This window comes from Pavona decussata, unplaced genomic scaffold (genome assembly GCF_977016875.1).
Source record: "Pavona decussata unplaced genomic scaffold, jaPavDecu1.1 SCAFFOLD_91, whole genome shotgun sequence".
Lineage (NCBI taxonomy): Eukaryota > Metazoa > Cnidaria > Anthozoa > Scleractinia > Agariciidae > Pavona > Pavona decussata.
Genome location: NW_028145508.1, coordinates 1,221,351 through 1,247,818, shown reverse-complemented (window position 1 = coordinate 1,247,818; position 26,468 = coordinate 1,221,351). Strand labels below are relative to the sequence as shown.

At 38.7% G+C, this 26,468-nt stretch overlaps 1 protein-coding gene and 1 long non-coding RNA gene across 2 annotated transcripts; one reads left to right on the top strand and one right to left on the bottom strand.

Moving 5' to 3' along the window:
- Positions 1-216: 216 nt before the first annotated feature.
- LOC146474129 (heme oxygenase 1-like) lies at positions 217-9,241 on the bottom strand. The gene is made up of 3 exons (XM_085117390.1): positions 9,108-9,241; positions 5,612-6,341; positions 217-3,632 (listed from the first exon to the last, which is right to left on the bottom strand). Exons 2-3 carry the CDS (start codon positions 6,322-6,324, stop codon positions 2,909-2,911), a joined length of 1,437 nt encoding a protein of 478 aa, XP_084973516.1. The 5' UTR covers positions 6,325-6,341; positions 9,108-9,241; the 3' UTR covers positions 217-2,908.
- A 6,935-nt stretch (positions 9,242-16,176) lies between these two features.
- Positions 16,177-26,067, top strand: LOC146474128 (uncharacterized). The gene is made up of 2 exons (XR_014866227.1): positions 16,177-16,346; positions 25,118-26,067. It is a non-coding gene; the product is annotated as an uncharacterized LOC146474128 (long non-coding RNA).
- Positions 26,068-26,468: the final 401 nt, after the last annotated feature.

Sequence of the window (26,468 nt, the reverse complement as noted above, 5' to 3'; positions counted from 1 at the left end):
CAAGCCATCCACAGCAAAAGATAGTGAATACTAGCTGTACTCTCACGTTTACTCATGGGGTTTAACAATACTAAACTATTATTTTTTAACATAAATTTCTATCGATACAAATATGTTTTTCGGTTTCCAGTTTCACACCACAAATCAGTGACACCGCCCCTTTAAATTAATATTATTGGAAGTCATGTAGGGCATAACAAGAGCAAAAACACTGAATTCAAAACCTTATTCTCGTCTTGTATTGTTTTATTGAAAAATCACAGTACATTTAGTTGTCTCTGATCTATTGTCCAAAATAACAAAACCTTTTTTTTCACAAATATTTTAGATATTGTTTATGATATATTATTTGTAGATATTATTATATAATATATTTCATTCATCAACATAAAATTCACAAATTTAAAATCTATATAATTTCTTAATCAATACAAAATGTCAAAATTTGTTGGTCTTTTATCTTTAAAACTGCAACTAGCAAATACCTTATTCATAGGAAATCAAATCACTCCATGACATTAACACAATTTCTACAACAGTACTTTTCCCACATTCTGGGCTCAGTTGTTCGAAAGCTGATTAACGCTAATCCAGGATTAAAAGTTAATCGAGGTTTTCATCACGCTCGTTAAAAATGGTTTTAAAGGCTAATTTTAAGCTAAAGGTAAAAAAAAGTCTAATTAAGTCAATACTGAAGGACAAAAATCGTTTGGAAGAATCTTCATTGATTAGTAATTAAACTCGAAAGAAAGTTCACGTTAATCCAGGATTAGCTTAATCAGGCTTCGAACAACTGGGCCCTGATTCCTAAGTACGGTTCATTGAAAAAAAAATTTAGTTACTACGTACCTTGTTTGGCATGTTAAGGATGGTGCCTTCTCGGGAGTTTAGCTACTGTGCATAAAAATTGGGATGGTCCAAGATTCCCAGGTTTCATAAGGACATTGCCCAAACAAAAACAAAGATATTTTTTGTGTGGCTCATGACTATGCGAGAAAATTAAACAAGTCTTAGCAACGGTTGTTTGAATCCAAAACAAAAATTATGGGTAACCACACATTTTTCAGAGATAATTTTAGGGTTAACATTTGGAAGCTCAAAACCTTCAAATATATTTGGAAAAAAAAACTACCATACATTGTTATGTATTTTACAGCTTTTTTGAATGATTGTTGCTTAATCATCTCTGAAAAATGCATGGTTACCTCCAATTTTATTTTTGGATTCCAATAACCATTGCTATGATCTACTTTCTGTGCATAGCCATGAACTGTGCAAAAATACCTCTGTATTAGGAAGCTAGGCGTGTCTTTCCCAACATTGGTTTTGGTGGTACTACAGACTGCAAAAATACCTTTGGAATCATCAAAATACTCTCTTTCTTTAGTAAGAATACACATCCTTCACACTTCCATCAATTATGTTTGTATCATCTTAACTCAATACCTTCCCTTTAAGATAATTTAAGTTACTCTAACTCGAACCACTGTATTTCTGTTCATTGTCTGCATTAATTTCAAATTTCTTAATTAACACAACAGCTAATTTCCTAGAACCTGCTTGCACAAGCATGCACTTCTCTTATGCAACAACCACTTGTCCTGCACCGGCTTCCTGTTCAGTCAAATCACTACAGCTGAGACCTCTCATTACGGACTGTGTCCATCCTAAGTAACTGCACTTAACCTGGGCCCAGTTATTGAAAGCCCAATTAAGCTAATCCTGGATTAACGTGAAATTTGATGTGAGTTTAATTAAAATCAATAAAGATTCTCCCAAAAGATTTTTGTCCCTCAGTTTTGCCTTAGACTTTTCTTAACCTTTAGCTTGAAATTAGCCTTTTAAACCATTTTAAATGAGCAAGATGAAAGCCTCGATTAATTTTTAATGGTGGATTAGCGTTAATCAGCTTTGGAACAACTCGGCCCTGGAATTTTAGTGGTCACTTGAAGAGGTTAAACTGTATGACAAGTCTTGAGTACGGTACCCTCCAGAGAATCATGAGTATTGGATGGTAATTAAACTCTTATTTCTAGACCTTGCTGGTGCCTTTTACGTTTAAATGCACCATATCAATGTTAAGCTGCAGTGGGATTAGAAGGCCAGTGGGGGGCTCTTTCTATTTAGCCAAAATGTTTGGTTTGTAATTCAGGAAACTTGAATGAAAATACTTTTTCCATTAGTAGATGAAAAACGTCTGTAATGGTGCATGAAGCCAAGAAATAGCAAGTGGAAACTTTGTGCAAATGGAATGGTAATTTCTGTACTGTGTATAATAATTATACACAGTACCAGAAATTTATTATCCATGTGTTGTATATGCATTTCAACTGATTGACCCACAATTTTTTCTCTAAATAGAAAGAGCCCAAGGAACATGAGGGATATTTGACAAGTATTTCCCAAACATTGTTCAAGCTCGGCAGATTTAATCTATATTTGGACTGGATGCCCCACCCCTGACTGGCCTTAAACCATGACCTCTTGATATATTTTTTTTTGTTATGATAAATTAAATGGTTATGTCCAAAAACAGTAAAGCTTCTGAGAAACTTTTCTAAAATTACACTTGATCTTAATTCCAGAACAACAACTTCAAGTGAAACACATAGAAGCAACTTCTATGAATGAAGAGTGTTCTATGAAAAAGCTTGCTTCTAGCCTTAGCGGGCATACACATGTAATGCAAGCACCTTTTTTGAAATGAGCCATCCAATGACAAAGAACCAGTAAGTTACAAAATGTTGTTCTTATGTGGTGATAGCTTCTTTCATAGTGTAATTTTTTTCCCAAGTGGAAAAATAAAATACATGTAACATTTAGAAAACTGGTCAAATTAGTACAAGCGGGCTCTCTGGAGTTAAGGTACTACAGATTATAACATTGTTGTCTGAAGTCTACAATTCCTTTACCTCATTTGAGAAAAGATCACTCCTATCAAAATAGCTGCGATTGCAATGAACACTGCCAGCAGCAGTGGATTAATGCTTTTTCCCTCTTCTTTTGGAGCTGTGGTGCTTGTCTGCGCAGGTTTCTTAGCCATGGTCGCAAACGGACATAACCCAGCAGCTTCTCCACCAGTGTCATCAATAGCACTGTGGAGCTCCTCAATTGTGACCTTCTTCTTTGGTTCTTGGTCTTCAAACCCAGCCAAGGCATCAATCTCCTGGAACAGGTGAATATTAAGGAGGAACACGTAATTTGCTTCTTTCACAATCTCATCTGATTTGGCTTTATCGATTTGAAGCTCATCAAGGCGGGATCGGTACATGTTCTTGAACTTCTTTGCATCAGCGACGTTCTCAAACACATAAAACTTCACCCCTTCACCTGTGCTAGGCAGATCCATTGCTTTGATGGCCATTTTACGAAGGATCTGTCCCCCAGACAGGTCACCCAGGTATCTGGTATAATGATGAGCTATTAGAAGGGCAGGATCTGTCTGGCTGACTTCATGGATTCTGTTCACATATGCTTTGGTAGCATCAGACATGGGAACTTCTTTCCATTCAGATCCAAAATAAAACTCCATGTCCTCCTCCAAACTCTGCAGACGGCCAAGTTCGTTGGGAAAATGGACAGCCTGAAACAGCTCATGGTCCTTACATTTTTCACTCTCTTCTTCAAGGGCTCTGAAAGAGAAATGAAAAAAGGAGGGGTAAGAAATTTCATTTAATGACAGTTGGAATGTAAAATAATAATAATATCAAACATATATTTTGAACTGCAGATGAAAGATCAAATAGAAGAAAGGTCCTAGCAGTTAGTACGCAACTTAAGTAGTTGCAAAAAGAAAGTCTGAAAAAAATTCAGGCTTGAACGGGATTCAAACCCATGACCTCTGCGATGCCGGTGAAGTGTTCTACCAATTGAGCTATCAAGCCAAATGGCGCTGGTCATGGGTTCGAATCCTGTTCAAACCTGAATTTTTTCAGGCTTTCTTTTCACAACTACTTAAGTTACATACTAACTGCTAGGATCTTTCATCTATTTGATCTTAATGACAGTTTGTTGAAAATTTTGGTAGATTAACTTAGTGATGAAATAGAAACAGGTTCTAGGAGTCTACTAGCCCCACTCAAGCCACAAAAGGCATACAATTACTTAATTATTAAATTGCAAATGGAACACAAAAAAGTATAAAATTTATATAAATACCAAGTACATACATGTATAAAAATATTAATGTAAGACTACTTAACACTGTTTAACAATAAACTGGGGTAAAATCAATGGGAGGTTACACATTTCTTGGTGTTAACGAGGACCCACAGTCCTAACCAAATTGTTGCATGTACCACACTAAACTGGGATGTGAATATAATAAACTCTTCAAGTAGACACCCTAAACTCAGGATGAGCTCTTATTGCCCATCTTCAAGAGGTGTCTTGGTCAAACAGAGCTGAGTTACTGAACAAGAAATTGAGCTACAACTAGCCAACCTGATGGATGTCAACAATCTTATGGCGTAGTGATATTTACAAATAAAAATTACTATAATAGCTGATAGTTCTAAATACAGTTGAACCTCTCCACAACGGCCACCTTAGGGACAGAAGAAAGTGGCCGTTGTGGAAAGGTGGCCGTTATGGGGAGGTAGGGGTGTAATATGACACCTTTTTTCGGGAAGTACAACATGTTTATTGTGCCAAGTTCATGCTTACTGTAGCCTATAATGGCAATCCAATCTTAAATAATATATAAAGATAAAATACACAATAAAACGTAAATAATGTTTTGAATCAAAATGTTAACAAGACGAAACGAGTAAGGTTCGCAACATTCGCTATGTTATTGTAGACAATTTATGCTTACTGCAGCATATAAATGGAACACAATCAAAATACGTATATCATTAAAATGGATACAGAAACGCAATGTTCCGAAGACAAATGTCGATGACTGCATCATTTTATAAAAAGGTTTTTCAAAAAAGAACTGTACTGGCCGTTGTCGAGAGGTTATTTTGGCAGATGGGGACACACTTTAGAGAGGTGGTGTAGAGAGGTGGCCGTTGTAGAGAGGTTTAAACAAGAGCTAATGTATGGACTGTCCGCCGGGACAAAAAAATGTGGCCGTTGTCATGCGGGTATAAAGGTAGTAATAATAGTGTCGGTTTAGTAACGAAAGGCGAAGATAAACGGTACAGACAAGAATCAGAACTCAAACAACAATCAGAAAATGTATTCAATATGGCGACCGCATTACAAAGGTTCTTGCCATGTGACTTGCGCGCGCATACATTGTTAACAAAGATCGCATGACAGATTAGGCAACAATAACAAACAAAACAAAATAAGATTAAAGTTCAAGAGCCGTTGTAGAGAGGTGGCCATTGTGGAGAGGTGGCTGTTAGTGGAGGTTCGACTGTATGTAATAACATTAAAAAGTTCCACACAAAAATTCAACAGAAAGAAGCTCTAAATTCAAATAAGTCTTGAGGTTACATTTAAAGTCCTTTAAGTTTCAGAGGTGAACATGTAATAATTTGCTTTGGGATCAGGTCTACATTATCAGTGTTCTTCCTTGTGGGAGAGAATGGGATGGCTCAGTTGTCAAAAAGCCTATTTAGGATCTTCACTTACTTCAAATAGCGGAACGAAAACCAACCTGTACACAAAGTAGAGATCAGCAAGAAGTTCTTTGTACCAATGTTTTTCAATTCTGCCTTTGGCAAACTCTTTTACAAAGTGAATATTCTCTGCCTCTCTGTGTATTTTCTTGGTGCCCTTTTTGAGTTCCTTGGAGAGCTGCAGCGAAGGCTCTATTTTCTCAATCTCTTCATTCACATCCTGAATGACGTCATCTAAGGAGCTTTGGAGGATGTTGGTCCAACGCTGACCGTCCAGTTTGTTAATCAGTGGCTCACCATCACTGCATACTGTCTTAAATGGACATCCTTCATCTGTCAAAAACACTGGACACTCACCCATCTCGTCTTTCAAAGAGTGGGACACTTCATGGATGTGCTTGAACATGTCTAGTAATTTGGTGCCGTGAGATCCCTCGGTAGAGAACGCCGGCAAATCGGCAAGCCTTTTGTAAAGGTCCCCCACATCTGTGCTACCCTTGTAAGGGCAGCCATCTTTAAATTCGGGGCACTCTTTCAGCTCCTTTGCAAAGTCTTTCTCACCATCTTTTGCAAAAGGGCAACCTGATTCAAATGCTGGGCAGGTTTCCTTCAAATCTGTGAGGTCAACAGAATGAACAGAGGGTGTTACTGATTGCAGTTTGCTTTCTTCAGCTGGAAGAACAGCCACTGGGGTATTGATGAGCGGCTTTCCCTCACTCTCAACCGACTTCAAAGACTCGTGAGACTCCATAGATGAAGATCGAGATTCTAAAAGGTAAATGAAAAAAGAAATATACTTCAGCATCATACAAGTCTAAAGAGTGATTCATTGGAAAAAGGAGTAAAATTCCAAGTTTACTTGGACCACCATATATATTGGTGCCAGAAATTCCAAGAAGATTGAGTGCCCACCCAAAATTCTGAAAATTATAGGGGCTTTCAGTGTTCTGTGCATAGCAGAGAATAGCAACTACATGTATCTTTCGACATGCTACAGAAACAGCTAAAAGACCATTTTAACTATTATGCTAGAAAAGTTTCCACTTATTGGCAAAAGAAACAACAAAGTAACAACAGCAACTGACCTAAAATGGCTGATAAAATTATGTGTTAACTTTGTACAGCTCTGACAGGAAAATTCAAACTTTTGATCTTTTCTGTTCTGTAACTTCTAGTAGAAATTATATGTGGCTGTTTTATTCGCAAGGTGTTAAATTTCAAAACTGTTGATTTATTGATCTCAGATTGTACTTCTTGATATTCCCCACATCAGTCTGCAGATAAATAAACCCATTCTCACCGCTCATACATCAACGGTAAATAAATCATGGCATGTCGAAAGATAGTCTGCTTTGCACATAAAGCTGAAAACAGCTGTCAAAGAATCCCTGGGGTTTAAATGTGTACCTTTCCCTGACCCAAACTCATGCTGGCCATAAATATTGGCTCTGCTAGGGGGGAACATGTTTTTATAATTGCTGCCGCAGCGAGGGAACCTGTAGCGACCGAGCGAGGCAGCACTTTAATCAGCACAAATTTATACATATAGGGCCTTTCGTTCAGCTTTCTTGCAAAATGTAAAGGATTGTGGTCGCGCAAAGATTAAAGGAACAAGGCATTGTGGTTAGTTTTGTGGACACTACAATACAATGTGCTTCTCTGCTCTGCTCTGCTCAACTTTTCTGATCGACTGGAGAAATGGAAGTGAGCATTTTTTCATTTATAACATTTGCTAATTTTACGGAATGTTTCTACTTCGTTTGTATTTTCTTAACTGCATCACTTTTAATTTTAGAATGCAATATATTGGCATAGCTTAAGGTGTATCCTTGAAGTAATAATAAATAGAGGGAATTTAATTCTTGAAAGTTGTGTTGTTGACATCGATAATTTGATATTCTTATTGCTTTTGCGATTTCGTCTCGAATTCCACAGTGCCATGTCTGCCTTAAGTTAATTAATTTTAGTGGTAGCTAACAAGTCAAACAACCTGTCAATTTCCAAGAAACTCGAGAAGTAATGTACAATTGTCCTATAGTAAGAAGAGTGATTCGCTCCTATGGGAGATGACCCAGGAGACGCCGTCAAAGTGCCAGGATTCTAATATGATCATTTTTTATTACAAAACTTAGGCACTCAGGCTACACTATAATTTGAGGACTACCTTATAAATGCAAGAAGCAAAGAACGCTTATACAAGGCCTGTGTTTGTAGAAAAGTGGTCTTGCACTAGAACTTTGGCAGACCATAACACTGGCTAACAATTTGTGCCGAAATCGATGAGCGTATTTTCAATTATCAATCTTCTATATCGTCTTTCTATGAAACCGAAATGGATAATAAAAAAAAATAGATAAGCTTAAGTACACAATGAAATTCTCAGAAAATTATTTTGAGAATTTTCATCGTGTAATAATAATTATTATCTCATTTTCATAGCATTGGATGGTTGGCCAGTCTCCCTCGCAGCCGTTTTTAGTGTTGTCAGGCAACGCTCCTCCCCACTAACGGCTGCTAAATTGGTCAACAACGGGGGAAAGCAATGTGGTTCAAAGTTTAGCAGCCGTTTGTGGGGAGGAGCGTTGTGTGACGACACTAAAAAGGGCTGCGAGGGAGACTGATGGATGGCTGGTTTGCTAAATATTTGAATGATACTACAAATGTTTTGCTGGATATTAATCGTTTTCAAATGACAAACTCGACATGACAACATTTTATTTCATTTCAGATTTTTCACTACGCCACTTTCAACATGCCAATAAATACACTTTACATTGTTATACATGTTATTTGTCCTGTTTTTTTGCTTCACGCAGGCACAATGAGCCACTTTCAACCTTCCCTTCCTATTCTCACCTCTCTCCCCAAGGCAGCGTTTACTGGCGTTCCAGTATACTAGATTTGAAATAGAAATGTGGGCTCCCTAGCCTATCCACTCTCTCCAAGATCAAAGTCCATCCGATGGGCATCCGACCAGCCCTCACCACTCCCTCCAGAGAAAATTTAGCTATAATTTTCAAGCTTTCCAGTTAAAATGTAAGGTTTGATATTTAATTCATAAGCGCTAGAGTTTCCCTATAAAAGATTTGCGCACAAACAAGTGCTAGCCTGCGTAAAAACCTGTGAACCTGTGAGCTTCGTAGAGTATACGATATGCGAATCACGAAATTCAATTTTACAAAAAATAAGCTTATTAAACAGATTACTAAACCCAAACATTCCCAACTCTCCACAGAAAACAAAACGGTTGAACAGTAGCCATAAAAGGATGCAATTTTTCCATTTGGTGGAGAAGGACGGACGAGTGAACACTCAACAGCCGCTGACATTGGATTGATTGAGTTCAGTTCATACAATAACAACACTGGCGAGCAAATAAAATTATGGCAGAAAGAAACGACGACGCAGTCAAACGCGCTGAGACATTTACCAGAATATAACAGTCTGTAGCAAATGCATTTAAACAATCAACAGATGTACAGCATTTGCTGGATAGGGCAGAACTTCTAGAGAAAGAAAATCGAATAAAATTACCTGATAACTCCTCAAAAGATGTTTTCGTTCTTCGCAATGTCTTGGAACCTATGTTGGGCTAATATGGGTGAACTATGCTGCTCTTATATCATATACCAGCGACGTAGCAGTGGACGACCAATGAAATTGCTGTATTTCCCTCATGTGATTCCCTTGTGACTTTCACTTTCTGCAGCATCATCGTGCCAATAATAGATCACAGTATTGTGACAACAATTGTGCAATTCACTAGGAATGCCACGTCACCGTGGTATTTTTCGTAGGCTGGGCTGGCATTGTTCCAATATTGTTTGTTCGTGCGTTTTTATCAGTGGGATTATCCCTGACAAAACTTTAATCTTTAATCTTTAATTAGCTAATCCGGCAATGGATTTCCACATGATTTAACTGCAAATAGTGCATTTTCTCTAAATTTGTTCACTTTAATCGGTTAACGACAAACGAAATAAATGCGAGAAAATGTTCCCGAGGAAAGTAGGGATCACAGGCTTCCAAACTTATGGGAAGAGAAAAATCAGCCAGCAGAGTACAGCAGGGCTGAGTTGCTCGAAGCATGGTTAGCGCTAACCATTGGTTAAGAGGTATTAAAACCTATAGAAAATATTAACGGCAGACTGATCCCAACGGCGGAGGTGACAAGCTTGAGATTTTCTATTTGAGATAATTTGCTGATCCAGGTCTACAAGTGATCCGGCACCACTCATTGGTTTGTCGCTGTGGAATTGCAGATTTTATTGTATTCATTGCCCAACAGTTCTCCACCGGTCCTGGAACACGGATCCAAACCTTTGAGCTCACCGCACGTTAATTTCAAAATTATGGGGATTGACCTTTTTCTGTGGAGACTACGCGTTGGTTCTTTCATCTCTTCCAGACGTCACAACAACCCAAGACGAAAATCAACGGCCATCTCTTATAGAAAAAGTAAACCTCATCACTACAACATTTTTCGTTTCCTATGTTTACTTTTTGTATGTTCATCCTGTTTCACTTTCCTCGCGTCTACAACTACTGCTTTTGACTCAAATGAAACCTTAGCTCATTTATCCGTCTACAGTTACAGACCCTCCAAGACTTCTCACACCAACACAAATGTCACGCCAGAAGCAACAGCTTCAAAATGCCTCTACTCTCCAAATACCTCACATCTCCTGCTCTGCATGGACGTCGAATCTAATCCTGGGCCCCAACGTATCTCTGACCTTCCTCCTTCTACCAAAGAGTTCTTTAATAAAGCCAAACGAACCAAACTGAAACTTGTGCGTTATGAAAGTCACCACACTAACTTCACAATCTACGCAACGAAGGATTTGATTCCGAAAGGCTTACTTCCTAAATGCAACCCAGCCATCCACTCAGACAACCCCCTCTTCTGGAGAAAATGGAATGAAAACCTCAACAACCTCGCCAGAAAACAACTCCAGCTCCTGTTGGAAGAAACCCACAATCACATTAAACTGTTAACAACGCTTTTAAGCAATCAGCTGGAAGACCTGCGAACCTCCGTTAATAATCATTCAACGTACACCATCTTAACTACTCTCATTGAAAATATGGCATTCAACCTCAGCAACAATCTAAATTCACTCCGCACTAAGAAATTAAAACGTATGCCTCCAACTGACATTAATAACGATGCATCTAATCAACCTGCAGAAAATAACCCAACATCGATGAATAATGCGGAACAAACTGATGCTGAAAATACCAACCCTGTACGCAATGTCATCACTGCTCCTTCCGATCCTCCCAACAGAAATACAGCCAACTCCACTTCTAGAACACCAACAAACGTCAACCAACACAAAAAAAATCGCAGAACCCGCTCCCAAAACAATAACATATCACAGCCACTACAAGACAAGGAAACAGTGATCAACCTTTCTACCGTACGACTTTCAAACTCTGAGACCAAACTATTATCACGAGGACTGACCTTCGTCCCCACCCCCAAAAGTGTCAACTGGTCAGAAATACAAGCAGATATCAACGACTTTGCAAGACGTTTACGACTAAAAGAATTCTTTCAACAACAACAACAACACCTAACTGCTCCAAATCTTTCATCTGATCATGAAGTCAAGCGCTTCAGATGCAAGGGATCATGGACTCCTTCTAATGGAAGGGACATAGCCCTTGACACTTTTATCAATGCAGTCGAAAATGAGATCATGACCTCAAAACCAGCCACTATCCACAACAATCTCTCTATGGAAGAACGCAAAGCTCTCACAAAACTCAGGAAACGTTCAGATATAGTCATTAAACCAGCTGATAAGGGCTCTGGAACTGTTATAATGGACTACTGCTGGTATGTTGATGAATGCCGCAGACAGCTCAATGACACTAAATATTATCAAAAACAATCTTCAGACCTTACAAGCAAAATACACGAACGCGTCAAAGAATACACTACCCGTTTACACAAAAATGATCTCATTGACTATGAGACATTTAAATACCTCTCATCCAACTCTGATCCCAAGACTGGTCGTTTCTACATTCTTCCTAAAATCCACAAACAAGGCAACCCTGGCCGACCCATCATATCCAGCAATGGCCACCCTACTGAACGCATTTCCGAGTTCGTCGATTACCACCTGAAGCCCCTTGTTCAGAATCTTCCTTCATTCATAAAAGATACTACACACTTTCTTCTTCAACTCGAGAAACTGGGACCTCTACCGGAAAACGCCCTCCTTGTCACCCTGGATGTTTCCTCATTGTATACTAACATTCCTCATAACGAAGGCATCGAAGCCTGCCGCCATTTTCTAAACACTCGTCAAAACAAATCCCTTCCTGCTGAAAGCATATGTGATCTCATAAGAATGATTCTTACAATGAACAACTTTTCCTTCAACAACGAACACTATTTACAAGTACACGGGACAGCTATGGGAACCCGTATGGCACCTTCATACGCTAATCTATTCATGGGTAAATTTGAACAACACGCCATTGGAAACGCTCCTCTCAAGCCGTTCGTTTGGTGGAGGTTCATCGATGATGTCTTTATGATATGGACAGAAGGAGAGGAACACCTTAAAGATTTCATCAGATACTTAAACTCTATTCACGCGAGTATCAAATTTACCCATGAATACTCAAATTCCTCTCATCAGACACTCCCTTTCCTAGATGTCCAAGTCCACCTCAGCAACAACCACATCCAAACAGATCTCCACACAAAACCCACAGACAAGCATCAATACCTCCTCAAAACTTCATGCCACCCGAACCACACTAAACAAACTATTCCATTCAGCCTTTTCCTGCGAATCCGTCGCATATGCTCTACTGACGCTTTCTTTGATAAACGAAGCGAAGAACTCATCAAGCACCTGGTCCAACGTGGTTATAGCCGCTATTCCCTACAAAAAGATGCAAATCGCGTACGAGCCATCCCACGTCACGCAACACTACAGCCACAAGAACAGAAAGCCACAAAAACAGACAGAACACCCTTCGTCATATCCTTCAATCCTGCACTTCCCAAAATCTCATCTATTGTGAAAAAACATATCAACATCCTCCAGTCCTCCGCCAACTGCAAACAAGTTTTCCCTCATCCACCAGTTATCGCCTACAAACGTAACGCAAGTCTACGTGATCTCCTGGTCCATTCCGAGCTACCTCAAAACAAGCCCTCCAACCAACAACCCGCTGGCATTCATAAATGCAACCACCCACGATGCCTAACTTGCTCATTTCTCCAAGAAGGTCAAACGAACTACACTTTTTTCAACACTAACGAATCACGCAAAATTTCTGACTACATATCTTGTAATTGCAAAAACCTAATCTATTTAATTCAATGTCAGAAGTGCCACTCCCAATACATTGGGGAGACAAAGCGCAAACTTAATGAACGTTTCGGGGAGCATCGCAGATCCATCCTGAATCACCATCAACTACTCAACCCCACTCCTGTCTCGCTACATTTCAACCAACCTGGCCACTCAATCAACGACGTCCAACTAATCCCGCTTGAACTTATACGCAGCAAACGTGACTCAGTTAGAAAGGCTCGTGAAGCTCATTTAATCAACAAAGCTAAAACATTGCACCCTCTTGGTATAAATAGACGTGACGAAACACGCCAATGACATGTCTCACACTTAGTCCTAAACAACCAATCATTGTCACGCATTTTATATTTTAAATCTTCTTTGTAACGATCCTTTTATGTTTCTCACTTTTCTTTTTCGTTCAGCCCCCGAGGAAGGTTTGTATTGCAAACCGAAATATCGGGCAAAAAAATTTGTTTTTTTAAAAAACAAATATATTTCAGTTATTCTAGCTTTTGTTGTTTGCTCTCTCAAGCTTGTCACCTCCGCCGTTGGGATCAGTCTGCCGTTAATATTTTCTATTTGAGATAATTTGCTGATCCAGGTCTACAAGTGATCCGGCACCACTCATTGGTTTGTCGCTGTGGAATTGCAGATTTTATTGTATTAAAACCTATAGGTGTTATGGTATTTCACCCGGGTTAGCGCTAACCATGCTTCGAGCAACTGGGCCCAGATCGAGAGCCTGCTCACAGGCTAGTGCGCGGCCATTATCCATCTCCTTACGGGAAACAAGAGAACTGTCAAGAATTCTTCAAGAATTCACTAGAGCTGGACGGTAACTATCTGATCTGATATTTTTTAAGGTGATATTTTTTCCTGTCCCTTCTCGTTCACTTCATAATGACAGCTTTGCAGGAGCCTAGGCTTCTGAGCACTGAATGACAACGGGGAAGGGGGTGTGGTACACTTTATATTTATTTATTTATTTATTTATTTATTTATTTATTTATTTATTTTTATAAGAACCGAACGTCTAATTTTGGGGCTGAGGCTAAACGTTCTTATTATTTTTTGGCAATTTGAGCCTGAAAAGTTCTCAAGATGTTCTTAATTATCTGTTATCTCTCTCTCTTAGTCCTTTGAGCCCCCAGTAGGGCATAGGGCCGGTATTATCTGTTATAGTATTTCAATAAATCCGTATGCGGACGTGACCAAGACAGCTATTATTTTGGTTAATTGGACAATATTGACTGAATTTTTACATGTATTATTTTATCCGGCCGTATTTATACTGTTCACTTTAAAAACATTTGGTCGCAATAAAACTGTTCTTAACTGACTGTCAGCCTGGGTAATGTCCTTAGTATGTTCTTAATTTTAGTTAATCTCAGCTTCAACGTTCTTATATAAAAAAGAGTGTAATCCTATTGCATTTATAGACTGTACTGCCCTGTGTCCCTGTGTTTATCTCAGGGGCACCCAACGACAGTTTTCTCTCAGACCCTTTGAAACGCTGTTTTAGGCTATCTGGAGAGCCTTTAAAGCTCTGTAGGTTCATTTCAGGCCGCGCTATAATATTTTTTATCTGTTCGGTCATTCTAGGGCAACTTGAGTCTTTTCGAAATTACTAGGGCATCTTTGTCCATTTCCCGAAAACCTTAGGCCTTATTTCCTTTCCGAAAATCTTAGCTCACCTTTTTTCGACCCTCGAAACGATATTTTTAACAATCCGAAAACGCTAGGCCTAAAGTTTACCATATCACGAAAGTTCGAAGTGAAAATTCCCTATAGAAAATTGTTGGGGATTAAGGGACTTCCGAAGAGATAAATTACGGAAACGATCCGTTGGGTGCCCCTGTTATCTGTTATCCAGTCACGCCAGTTTCGGTTTTCCCTAAAATGTATGGGTTAGTTATTAAAAGACAGTTTAGACGGTGTTTAACAAAACCACGTTCTAAGCCATTTTCAATTTTACCAGCAGTCATATCTAAACATTGTCTGCTGCTGACGGTAACAAGAAGGTTTGCATCCCAGACTAGAAAACTATTTTTCTACTTAAAATAAACCACTTATAAACAGATTTGGAGGTCCACTACTGAATTGTCTTAAGCCGGGGCCTAAGTTAGACTGTTTAATTAACTGGCCCTGTGTGTTTGCTTTTTATGATAAGAACCACAAAAAATTGTCCGTATTTCATGGCTGCTTTTACTAAATGGTAGTGAAATATTTGAAATTCATATATTTGAACTCCGGACGAATGAGTCAATACATATGAGACCATTGCAGTTATCTACGTAATTAAACAGCTGCGAAAAGAAGTAAAGAAAACCTGACATTTTTTTCAGGTTTTCTTTTCGTAGCTGCTTTAGTCGCGTAGATAACTGTGAAGAGTGATTCAAGTATGTGAAAGAAATATGATGCAGTGAATACATGATACACTAGAAATAACTGAATGATGTGATTAAACATTCCCTTCCAATATAAACTTGCAATGTGTTTGCTTAGCTTTCAGCTAAACATTGGGAGGCGGAGGATTGGGACCGGTCGAGAGCGTCTCGTCTCGCCCCAATCTCCTCTCGTTCGTACCCCTATTGCGCTCGAACAGTACAGGGCGGATCTTAAATGCAAAGCCGGAGTCTGTAAGCAGTCTGCTTCCAAAAAATTCCAGGCTGTTGGGGACGTTTAAATTAAAAAAATTTTTATCCGAGCCACCTCGGGCAAGAGACTATGAGGTAAGTACCTCATAGTCTCTTGCCTCCGGCTAGCCCTGCCGGCTCTGATACTTGTATTGAGGATTGTCACAACATTATCGAGGCAGGCATCTTCACCATGGACCACACACATACCACCTCTACGGATATATTACGAATGCACCAAATGACCAGCTCCCCGTTGGCTTGATAGCTCAGTTGGTAGAGCATTGCGCGGGTATCGCACAGGTCATGGGTTCGAATCCCGTTCCAGCCTAATTTTTTTTTTCGGGCTTTTTTTTTGCAACTGTATAAGTTCCGCACGTAACCGCAATGGTTTCTAGTTTATGAATCACAAGTTTGTCGGCCTTGATAACGCTAATGTTTTTATCTCCTTCTTTAATCTTGAGGCTTAAAAATTTAGTTAGTAATAACCTAATCGATCGTTTCCAACAGTATATTTTTCATTAATTTTTACCGTTTATCCTCAATGGAGTTGCCTAGGATACAAACGTTTATCTCAAATATGCTATTGTATTACACACAGACAGAAATACAATAACAAGTGAATAATATATAGTTCTTTTTGTCAATAAAAAACATTGACGAAGCTAAGATTATTACTTGGTTGTATCTCAGTAGTCTGAGAAAGCAGACGGCCTAGTTTCCAACGGCAAACGTGCAAGGATAATCGTTAATTTTCGGGAACTTCGTGTTCAGGTTTTGAACGATTTTGGTGGCGTATCAGCTGTTAGGTAAGATATTTGTTGGTAGAGCAACTAAACTGTTCAAGGGTTTGCTCAATTAAGCTCTGCGCAGTTTGCATTGTGGCAAGCAATTTTGCATATTCTTATGCAGTTAAACTTTTTATTAGTATGACCAAATGTTGGTGTTTTGTATCGAACTGTTCATTTTTAAGAACTCCCCATTTGGGATGTTTCAACGATGGTTTACGTTGAATACGTAAATCGAAAGGATTACCACCAAAATCCTAGACACGACAAGAGGGGATGAGCCCTCTTGACTACGAGCTGAGTGCCTTATTTTTCTCACGGATGGTAAATCGAGCACGCCGGATCCACGCGAGCAAGCACGACAATTGCTTCCCTCCGGTGCCAATTTCTATGGCTTTTTCCGGGTGTAGCCCCTTGCTTTTTGCGGGAGGCAATTGTCGTACTCGCTAGCTCGCGTATTTCGCTAGCTTCATTATCCCAAGGACATCTAAGAGACTGTTCATAGTCTACTGAAAGCCGTGTATTGTTAGATAACAAAGAGATTAAGAATCACGATTACGGCACACGGCAAACAGCACAAATGACCACGCGACAATGTTTATCCTTCATTTGCCGCTTGCCGTTCTCAGTTTCGCCATCAAATTTGATAACAACGTCAAAATAAAATAACATCAAAAGCCAGAAATTTTCCTGCACTATTCTCATCTATGTACTCATTTTTTTCGAGGAAACATAAAAGCGAATCTCACGTATGCCGTTTGTCGTAAACGCAATTATGCTGCTTCTCCTCGCGGGGGACAATTTTCGCTTGTGTTACTCGCTTTACTATCTCTTCCCAAAATAATTAAGGAACTAGTTGTAGTCTTGATTTTAAGCACTATTCACCCTACTTTTCAAAGAAGTGAAGTAGTTTGAAGCAATCAACGGTTCGTTTCGGTGAACGTCTGTTCGGAATTAGGCCTTAATAGTCTCAGATTTTTTGATTGAATTTTAATGAGTGTTTTCAGGAGTGAGTGTTTTCTTTGGTGGTTAAATGTTACCTGAAACTTCGTAACATGGGAAAATATAGTTCCTTTTTTTTCGGGGGAGACAAAGCTACAATTCAGGGTAGCAAATAAGGCCAGCAAGGATTTTCGGAAATTCAATAGATATAACTAAGATTCCCTTAACTAAAAGTTTCTGTGACTTGAAAATTCAGCTAAAAGTACGAAAAGACAGCCGTATTCAAATTATTTTCACTTTACATCTTAATGCACCGCAGTTTCTGAATCACTAGTTTTAAATCGCTTTTACTCATTGAAATTCATTCAATCTAAATTTTTATAATTAGCATACACGCAACGCCGCTCTATACAAAACCAGTTTTCAGCTATTTTGTGAAATTAATGAGTGAAAAACGAGTCACTGTGTTAAAGACAGGAGGTTTTAAAATCGCGCGCGGTCTAAGCACGCATGCCCACTCATTTTGACGCTGTGCCAATTGTGTCCATTTAATTCACTATCTTCGCTGCTGGAATGGTCACGAAATTCAGCCGCGCTGTTGGTAAAGGCTGGTTTCCATATGATCGCAGATCGCAATAAGGTCTGCGATCATATGGAAACCAGCCTTAAGTGTTTTCCCAGCTCCTCTCGTTCTGCGTGTAAAGCCCCTTGTTATTGCATTTTCTCTATCTCTCGCAAATTTACGCTGTTTGGGAATGTTACTTCAATTTTGTCGTCACCACTATCGTCGCCGAAGCCTTTACTTCGTCTATGGCAGCTTCTGTGTTCATCGGCTCACTTCGATGGATTTTCAATTTAAATTCATCTGCTCGAAAGGCCTTAATTTAAATTCATCTCCTAACAAATTCGCATTTAGTTGTAAAGAAAATCTAAAGTTTTCTTCGGCAAATGTCAGTGTCAGCTCAAAATTTCGAAACACTAGAAAACTAATTCCTTTCGTTTTCTAAGGGGCAAAATTGTCGTTAAAAATTCGAGAACAGGTTAGCTGTAAATTAAGTCAAGAACAGCTCGCAAATAGGCCTATTTTACAGTTGTGTGCTAAGTGACCTGGCCTTGGACTGTAAGCGAGGCTGAGGTTGACCTTGTTTTGATACAAATCTCACTACTTTTCATATGTAGATCACGCTGTTCTTATGCTAACTAGCTGCATTTACATATGAAAAGAAGTGAGGTTTGTATCAAAACAAGGTCACACCCAGCCTCGCTTCCAATCCAAGGCCAGGTCACTAAGTACATAACTGTAAAAATGGCAATAAAATTTCGTTCCCCAGAACTTTCAGCAACTTAAATTTTCAGCTTAAGAATTTGAACAGATGAAATCCAATTAGTTCATACAAATTATGCCTTTAATTAAAAGGACAGAAAACGATTAGGGAACATAGTAGAAAGCAGTTTAGTATTTTTGCTTAAATTTCCTCATTGCTCTGGAAAATTTACTGCAGTGCGGTTCCACCGCAGCTGAGCGGGTTCATGTTTTCGTGTCTCTTGCCTGCGCGAGTGGGCGTTGGCTAGTTTTGTCCCCAGTATAAGTTATTTGGTAGTTTGTTTTATATGCGTGGATAGTGGCTCGCGTGTCTTCTGCGGTCTTTTCTACCAGATATGACTAGCGTGTAAGCTTGCATATTCTGCTGTATTTTAGTAATTTAGTTCATGTGCCTACCAAAGGTTTGCTATCGTGCCGAGGATATTAGCCGTATTCACACTACACACTCTTGCCCGAGGGAAACCGAATTTTTATAAGCGTGACCGATGTTGCCCTAGGTAAATTACTTCAGGAAAATAGGCCTTATCACGGTTTTCGACGCCATTTTGACGAGTAAGCAAACAGGCTTGAAATAACAGTGTTTGTATGGAAATCCGATGTCAAATAATTTTCATAAAACATTGCTGCTAAAAAATTCATGAATTGTAAACTTTTGGCCTTAGGAAAAGGATTTTAAGAAAAAAAAATTGGAGGGATGTAACTGTGCCAGAAAGCGTCCAGTCGTGTTTTGAACTTTCCATGCAGTCTGTATAGCGAACCAGCCGTGAACCGTTACTAAAAATAGTTCGCGGGAAAAAGATACAGGGAAATGTATGGAGAGTTCAAAACACGACTGGACGCTTTCTGGCACTGCTAAATCCCTCCAATTTTTTTTCTTAAAATCCTTCAGTTCCTAGTGCCAAAAGTTTCCAATTCACGAATTTTTCAGAAGCGATGTTTTATGAAAATTATTCGACATCGTATTTCCATACAAACACTGTTATTTCAAGCCTGTTTGCCTACTCGTCAAAATGGCGTTGAAAACCGTGATGAGGCCTATTTATCATCTGGACCTTGGATGTGTCAAGAAAACAATAGAGTTTCCCTTGGCAACTACCCCAAAGCGAGAGGAAGGGAAAGTTCAAATCAGCCAAGGTAGCTAACTAATGACGAAAAAATCACTTGAAAATATAAGGCCACGTTTCTTGAACTCAAAAGGCTACCTCGCGATTATTTCAACTGGTTCAACTTGTACCAGTGTGGCTGAACTATCTAGGAACAGAATTGGTAGGAACGGCTTTTAAGGTAAGACAGATTGATAAAAACTTCACCGTCGGGTGCTAACATTCTCCACAAAACGTTGAATCAGTGGTCATTTCACGCGGTTGCTGTTTTGCCGAGGACGACGAAGAAATATACCTAAATGTATAATGCGCGTGCAGGGCCTTTGTTTTTCTCATTACATCCTATTGTTTTGTGATGTTCTCGTTGCCGTCGCCGCGATGTTGTAAGCAGCGCAAAGCGCGAGAATGCAACAGCGTTTCAAACCAGAACTTTGTCCTTCAAAGAACCCATGCTACACGACCATACGGTTGGGCCGACGGTGTCGTTCCAGGCCAAAAGAGATAAAATTTGAAGGAACACTGCTCTCCTTCTCTGGCGTCAAGAAATCATTGAAATCAAAGCCCTGGGAAAGAGGTTGACGCGTTATTTATTTATTTAGCTTCGCCTAACTAAAAAACAGATACAGATCCATATGCATGAATACGTAAAAAAAAAAAAAAAAATTCCGGCAGGGAGACCACTGCAGCCTAGCCAATTACAGCAGATCCCACGTTTATTATTTAAAACTTAAAAACTAAAGCTACTTATATAAAAACAAGAAAATAAAAAACGGAAATTCAAATTGCTAGAAGCAGCACGTCGTCGCTATGTTGCACCTGGGGCAGATTGTTCTCCAGGTTCTGATGTCGTCAACGTCGTACAGGTTCAAAGCCTTATTGTAATATTGAAGTAGTAAGCTTTTAAATGAGGCTAGAGAGATGTGCGTTGGACTAACCTTAGAAGTAGCTGGGGAATAACAACACTTCTCTTTGAAGGACTCGACTTTCGCGGATAGTACCGTTTTCTAAACCTATTTTTTGCATGACAATCACACTTATCACCTGAGTGAGTGTGCCTAAGGTAAATCATTCTTCCAACGATAAAAGTGCGTAATGTGACCACTGATATGAGTTCTCAAGCAGTTTAAGGCCTGGGTTAAGGGCTTTTAACAGGAAAAATGGTTTATTCGAGATAACCTTAACAAATTGAATGACACTGAACTGAAATTTGGCAAACAAAAAGTGTGGCAGCGCGAGAATCGGTGGTTATGACTCTCGCGCTGCCAAACTTTCGCGCTCCCCCCAACAAAGGTAAAAAAAGAACGCCTGATCGCAGGTTATGTTGGAATTGACTGATGCATTAAGGTCGCATAGGACGTACTCTTGCTCTCATTATATATGTATTTATTTAAAGAGTTTGCACGAATCTTGTCGGCTGATTCCGACAATACGCAAGATATTCATGACAAGATTTAATGTTTGTTTTGCGTTCTTAATAATTTGTCCAGTGTATTCTGTAATTTCTGTCTCGGTGTTTTAGTAATTACGCATGTGATCAAAATTTTGAGGTACAAATTTTCTGTATTTTAGTGTAAACTGCTCAAATATTTGACAAGATACCTTTTTTCTAACAAATTGCTCTCAGAGGCACCGACTGAGAAAATATTAAGTGATTTCTCCTGGGAAGAACATACTGTAACCATATCTTTAGCGAATTCTCCAAAATACACGAGACGAACTTGAAAGAATTAGCCAGTTTTTGTGCACTATTAGGGTTAGCCGTTAACAAAATTGAACCATTATTTTAACTTTTCCAACGATACAAATATGTTTTTTGGCCATCCAAAGTAACACTTCAAATAGGTTGTCCCTTTAAGAACTTCTTGTGCATCTCAAAACTTGTAATATGTACGGTTGAATGCTAGATCTTTCATACGGTATTTTTTTGACGGGTAAGAAAAAATATTTTAATTCTTCTTCTTTTTTTTTTAACAATTTTTATTTGCACACATGACATGAGATTTACAATACTGAGCACTATTAACAACTATTAATGTCTTTTAGTGAACACTTTTTCTTATTTTTACTAACAAAACATTACTTTACATCAAATACAATTTTACAAATTTTACACTGATTCCGTACAAAATGATCAAGCTAGAAAGCAACTGCTAAAGATTCTTACTAAATTAAAAGAAAAAAATATATATTTATATAAAGCAATTTTTAAGGAAGAAGAACTGCCCATCTAAGTCTAAAATTTGACAAACACTTATTAGCGACAGCAATCTGTTGTAGAGTCTGAATTTTATCGGAAAGTCGTAAAAGGAAGCTCTGGAAGCTCGGTACACCCCCGCCTTTGACTATAATTCAGTTGCTAGTTTTTGAAACAGAAAAAGGTTCCAAATTATCATGATAATTACATTCACAACTTCAGAAGGTACGCCGTTCGGGAGACGGCGATGAAACGGCAATTTTGTGACCGAGGTTTCGCCGCGGATATAGAACTTCAGGACGGAAGGTAATCAGCTATTAATGTACTCTATTCGGCGATTTCACAGAAGCGAAATTGGGAAACTCCGGCAAAGCTTTCAGAAAAAAGATCGAAAGCTTCAAAGTCCAATCTTTCACATTTTTACTTCTTTCGAAGCCAGTAACTTTCAACGCGTCTTGAAATTGCAAAATTTGCTTCTGTCACATCACAATAGAGGTTATGATTTGCCACTAGATAATGCAATCATTTAACTTTGGACGCTTGTCAAACAGAAAACTGCTTTATGGTAATTCCAACTTTAATAGCTTAAAACAATACAGTAATGCGTGATCCGCCAGCAAAACAACAATCATGATATAATTCCATTATTTGTTAACATCCCTACAAATTTTCAGCGCAATCGACTCCAGAAATTGAGAGATGCGAAGGTTTATAATGGTAAATTAAAGTTACCCTCGTGTCTAGAGCGCAGAAGTTGCTCGTGTGTTCCCTGTAAAAGTTATTCGTGTGTCGAGCGTATATAAATTACTCGTGTGACGAACGCAAAGGTGTGCCGAGCGTAGTCTAAGTTCTATGTCACGAGGAAGTTGCTCGTACCTTGCTGGTGTTGTCGAGCGAAGAAGATGCTCGTGTGTCGAACGCGTAGAAATTGCTCGAGTGCCGATAGTAAAAGTGGCTCGTGTGCTTGGAATAGGACTGATTAATTTGCTCGTGTGTCGAGCGAGTGTAAACAAATTTTTGGAATAAAATTTACCAAGCTAAATCAATATCAACAATATCCCCAACAAATATATTGAAAAATAAAAACTTTTAAATGTGTGCGTACGTTAAATGTATCCATTTTAAGCTAATAGAATGGAGAATTCTCAAATGAAAATTGTTTTAACGTTTGCTTAATTTAAATTTTGTAGTCTCCAACTGATAGAAGTGTCCGTTATACAATTATTTACATTTTAATATGTGTAATTAATTCAAATTGTATAGCTGTTGAGTTAATGTAACGTAAGTAAAATATAACATTACGCTGAGACTGTGCTGAGGAAATTGAGTCAGTAACTTCCTAAGAAACAATTTTTTAACGTTGACTTCGTCGTATGCAGCCCTTTTCAGCACGGTGAGTCCGAAATTAACGCAATCAATTCATATTCGCAATAAGAGCTCATATGCATTCATATATAGGTGTATACCCAAAAAGCACTTTAAATAAATTTTAATTAGTAGGAAAGGTGTATATCGGTTTGGACTAATTAATGATCGGTACAGTGAGATAATCGTTATATTTCTGGAAACGTCAAATGACGAATTTCAAGAATGAGATCAAATGAAACAAAAAATTTCTCTAAGAAACTTTTCCAAACACATGAGAATACCTGTAGCAGTAGCAACGTCTGAAAGGTATGTAGCAATTACATAACCTGATTAAAATCGTTGTCATCTCCTTTGAAATGTACCTATTTATATACTGCCTTATACTTCCATGTTCGTATGGATTTTGTACATATAGGGTTATACCCAAAAAGCACTTAAATAAATTTTAATAGTAGCAAAACTTATGCCGGTTTAGACTTTATGATCGGTACATTAGAATTGACTTAAATTTCTGGAAACGTCAAATGACTAATTTATAGAATGAGATCAGATGAAACTAAAAAATTTTCGCTAAGAGACTTTTCCAAGAATATGAGAGGAATTCCTGTAGTAGTAGTAACGTCTGAAAGGAATGTTTTACTTACACAACTTGATTAAAATCGTTGTCATCTCCTTAAAGACGTACCTCTACTGTAATTAAAATTGTATAGATGTGGTGTAGATGTGGTGTAAACTCACTTGACTACAACATTTTGCTCAATGAGGACATTGATTCAGCAACTTTACGATAAGAAAATTCGTCTTTAGAGCTCAGTATTAAGGAACAACTAATGTTGAAATAACAATGATATTATCCTGCGAAATCGCGGAATAAAATCAGGGGATATTCCGCAAGATTGAGCAGGATAATTGTTTTACTTAATATTCAACACATTGATAATAGAGCACAGTGCTATTGCAGAAAATCTGGAGATGATCTTTATTTTGCCATTTTTCTCCCCGACGCACGGAATTACGTATATCGCAGGACATTTGTTGTGTACAGACGACGAATATTTAGTGCGAATATATGGTGCGATTTCGCACGATAATTGTTAAATATACGTACACAGTACGAAACAAATAAAAATGTGTTATCGGTGCTTTGCAAGTAAGCGAAGAAAGTACAAAAAAATTGTAGGCTACAACGCGAGCCGCACTGGGAAGTGTCTCTCCTTACTTCTTGAGTGCTCTCGTCAATTCCTTGTGCGCTTTATAACAGATCTCACGGTTACGGCTTTTTTGTTTGCGTCATTTTGTAATATCTGTAGAGAAATTTGCGAGCGCACGGAATTGCGTCGCGGATCACTGTGTTTTGTTTTACAATATATTTCTGTGGGGCGACCAAATTCCTTCAGTAATTAAAGACAAGTACCACTTGGTCACTCTGTGTTTTATGATTAATTTCGCGGTATAGCCGTACTATTCAACGGCAGCGAAAAATCATGTTAGAACATGCCAAATCTGTGGATAGCCAGATTCAATAATCATTTTACTTTTACAGATCTGGCGGGAAAAAAAAACTGACCGCTCGAAGGTCCCTACCTCGGGCGGCAGATAGCCAACCAGGACGCGGGACAAACACTATCTCCTCGTTTGGTATATAGTACATGTATGGTAAGGAAAGACGGCATTTCGAAAGGCCATTAGCTCTGAGCTTCCCAGCTCAGAAAATTGGGATATAACATTTCGTTCGTTAAAATTTTCTGCCATTTAAGTTTTCAGGTGTAAAATCTCCCAACAGATCAAATTATTTTTAATAGTTTACACAAATTTTGATAAAGGAATTCGAATGAGTTGTAGTCTATTCATTTCATCTCAGACCTGTACTACACAACGGAGAGACGCCCACTGCAGGAATAAACTCATACAAGATACAAAGACAAACAGCGACGTGATGTGTTTGTACGCCATGTTAATCAGTGGCTTCCGGCGATGGAAGACGGACCAGCAAAGGGAGGAGTACCACAAACACGACAGCAAAGGACACCACAGTAAAGACGGATCTCATTCAGACATGTCTGCTGTGAAAGAACCTGAAGAGAAGAAGGCCACGAATACAGACCGAGACAAAATTCTGTAAAAGGGCTCAAGCAAAGGACGCTACTCACAGACGATATGCTGTATATATAAAGACGCCTTAAGTGTAAATAAGGACTACTAGTTTTGCGCAGTGTTGGCATTTGGAGGTCTAATCTAAAACTTGAGATATAGAAAAAGTAAAATGTAGTATTTTCTGGCGGTTCCAGATAAAGAAAATTTTCTTATCAAGTACATGCATCCCAGACAAACGGTCTTTGTGACTGGTGCTAGTCAGGGGAAGGGAATCGTACGCGCGGGTGGAGTGCTTAGGGAGAACGCAGTAATCTCGTTTGGCGTTTGCGTCGGATTCCTCTCCTCTGTTCCTCTTTATATCGCCTGCCGTGTACCCCAAGGCAAACTAGTTTAACACGTCTTTAGAAAATCAACAATTCCTGCTAAATCATCGTTTGTATTAAGGGTTAGTGACCGCTGCTGAAATTTGAATGCGTTCAGGCGGTTGTCTAACGAACCTTCTCCATCGGACTTCGAGTCCGATCAAGGTTAGTGGCATGAATATGTTCAGCGCGGCATCAAAGTCATTGTTTATCGGACATATACAGTGGATTTTGACTCGCTTGGTGTTTTTTGTCTACAGAAAAATGTGAAACTATTTACAACAGTTGGCGTTAGTATTGAATTGTCTTAATTTAATTGAAGGGTTAAATAATAAAATTGACATTTTTGTGCTTATATGAGTAAAGCTGCAGTTCATAGTTATGCAGTACGTTCTATGGCAAGACTAATTTCTTTTCTTTGTACTTCTCGAACTCATAAATAATTCATCAAGAGGAAACAAAGAAAATCACTACCGTGACCGATGTTTGGATATGTGATCCTAATTACCATAAAATCTTGCCAACTTCAGCCTTGAATTTCTCCAAGAATTATTGATCATTTGAGAAGCCATATCAAACACTCGAAAGTGTGTTTCATCAGATATCCAAACAACTCGTAGTCGTTTAAAAAAACTCGGCTGGCCTCGTTTTTTCAAACTACTTCTCAGTGTTTGGATATCTGATGAAACACACCTTCCCGTGTTTGATATATTACTTGAAACATCTTGGCGGGTTTTTAACTTTTCTGTGAGGTCG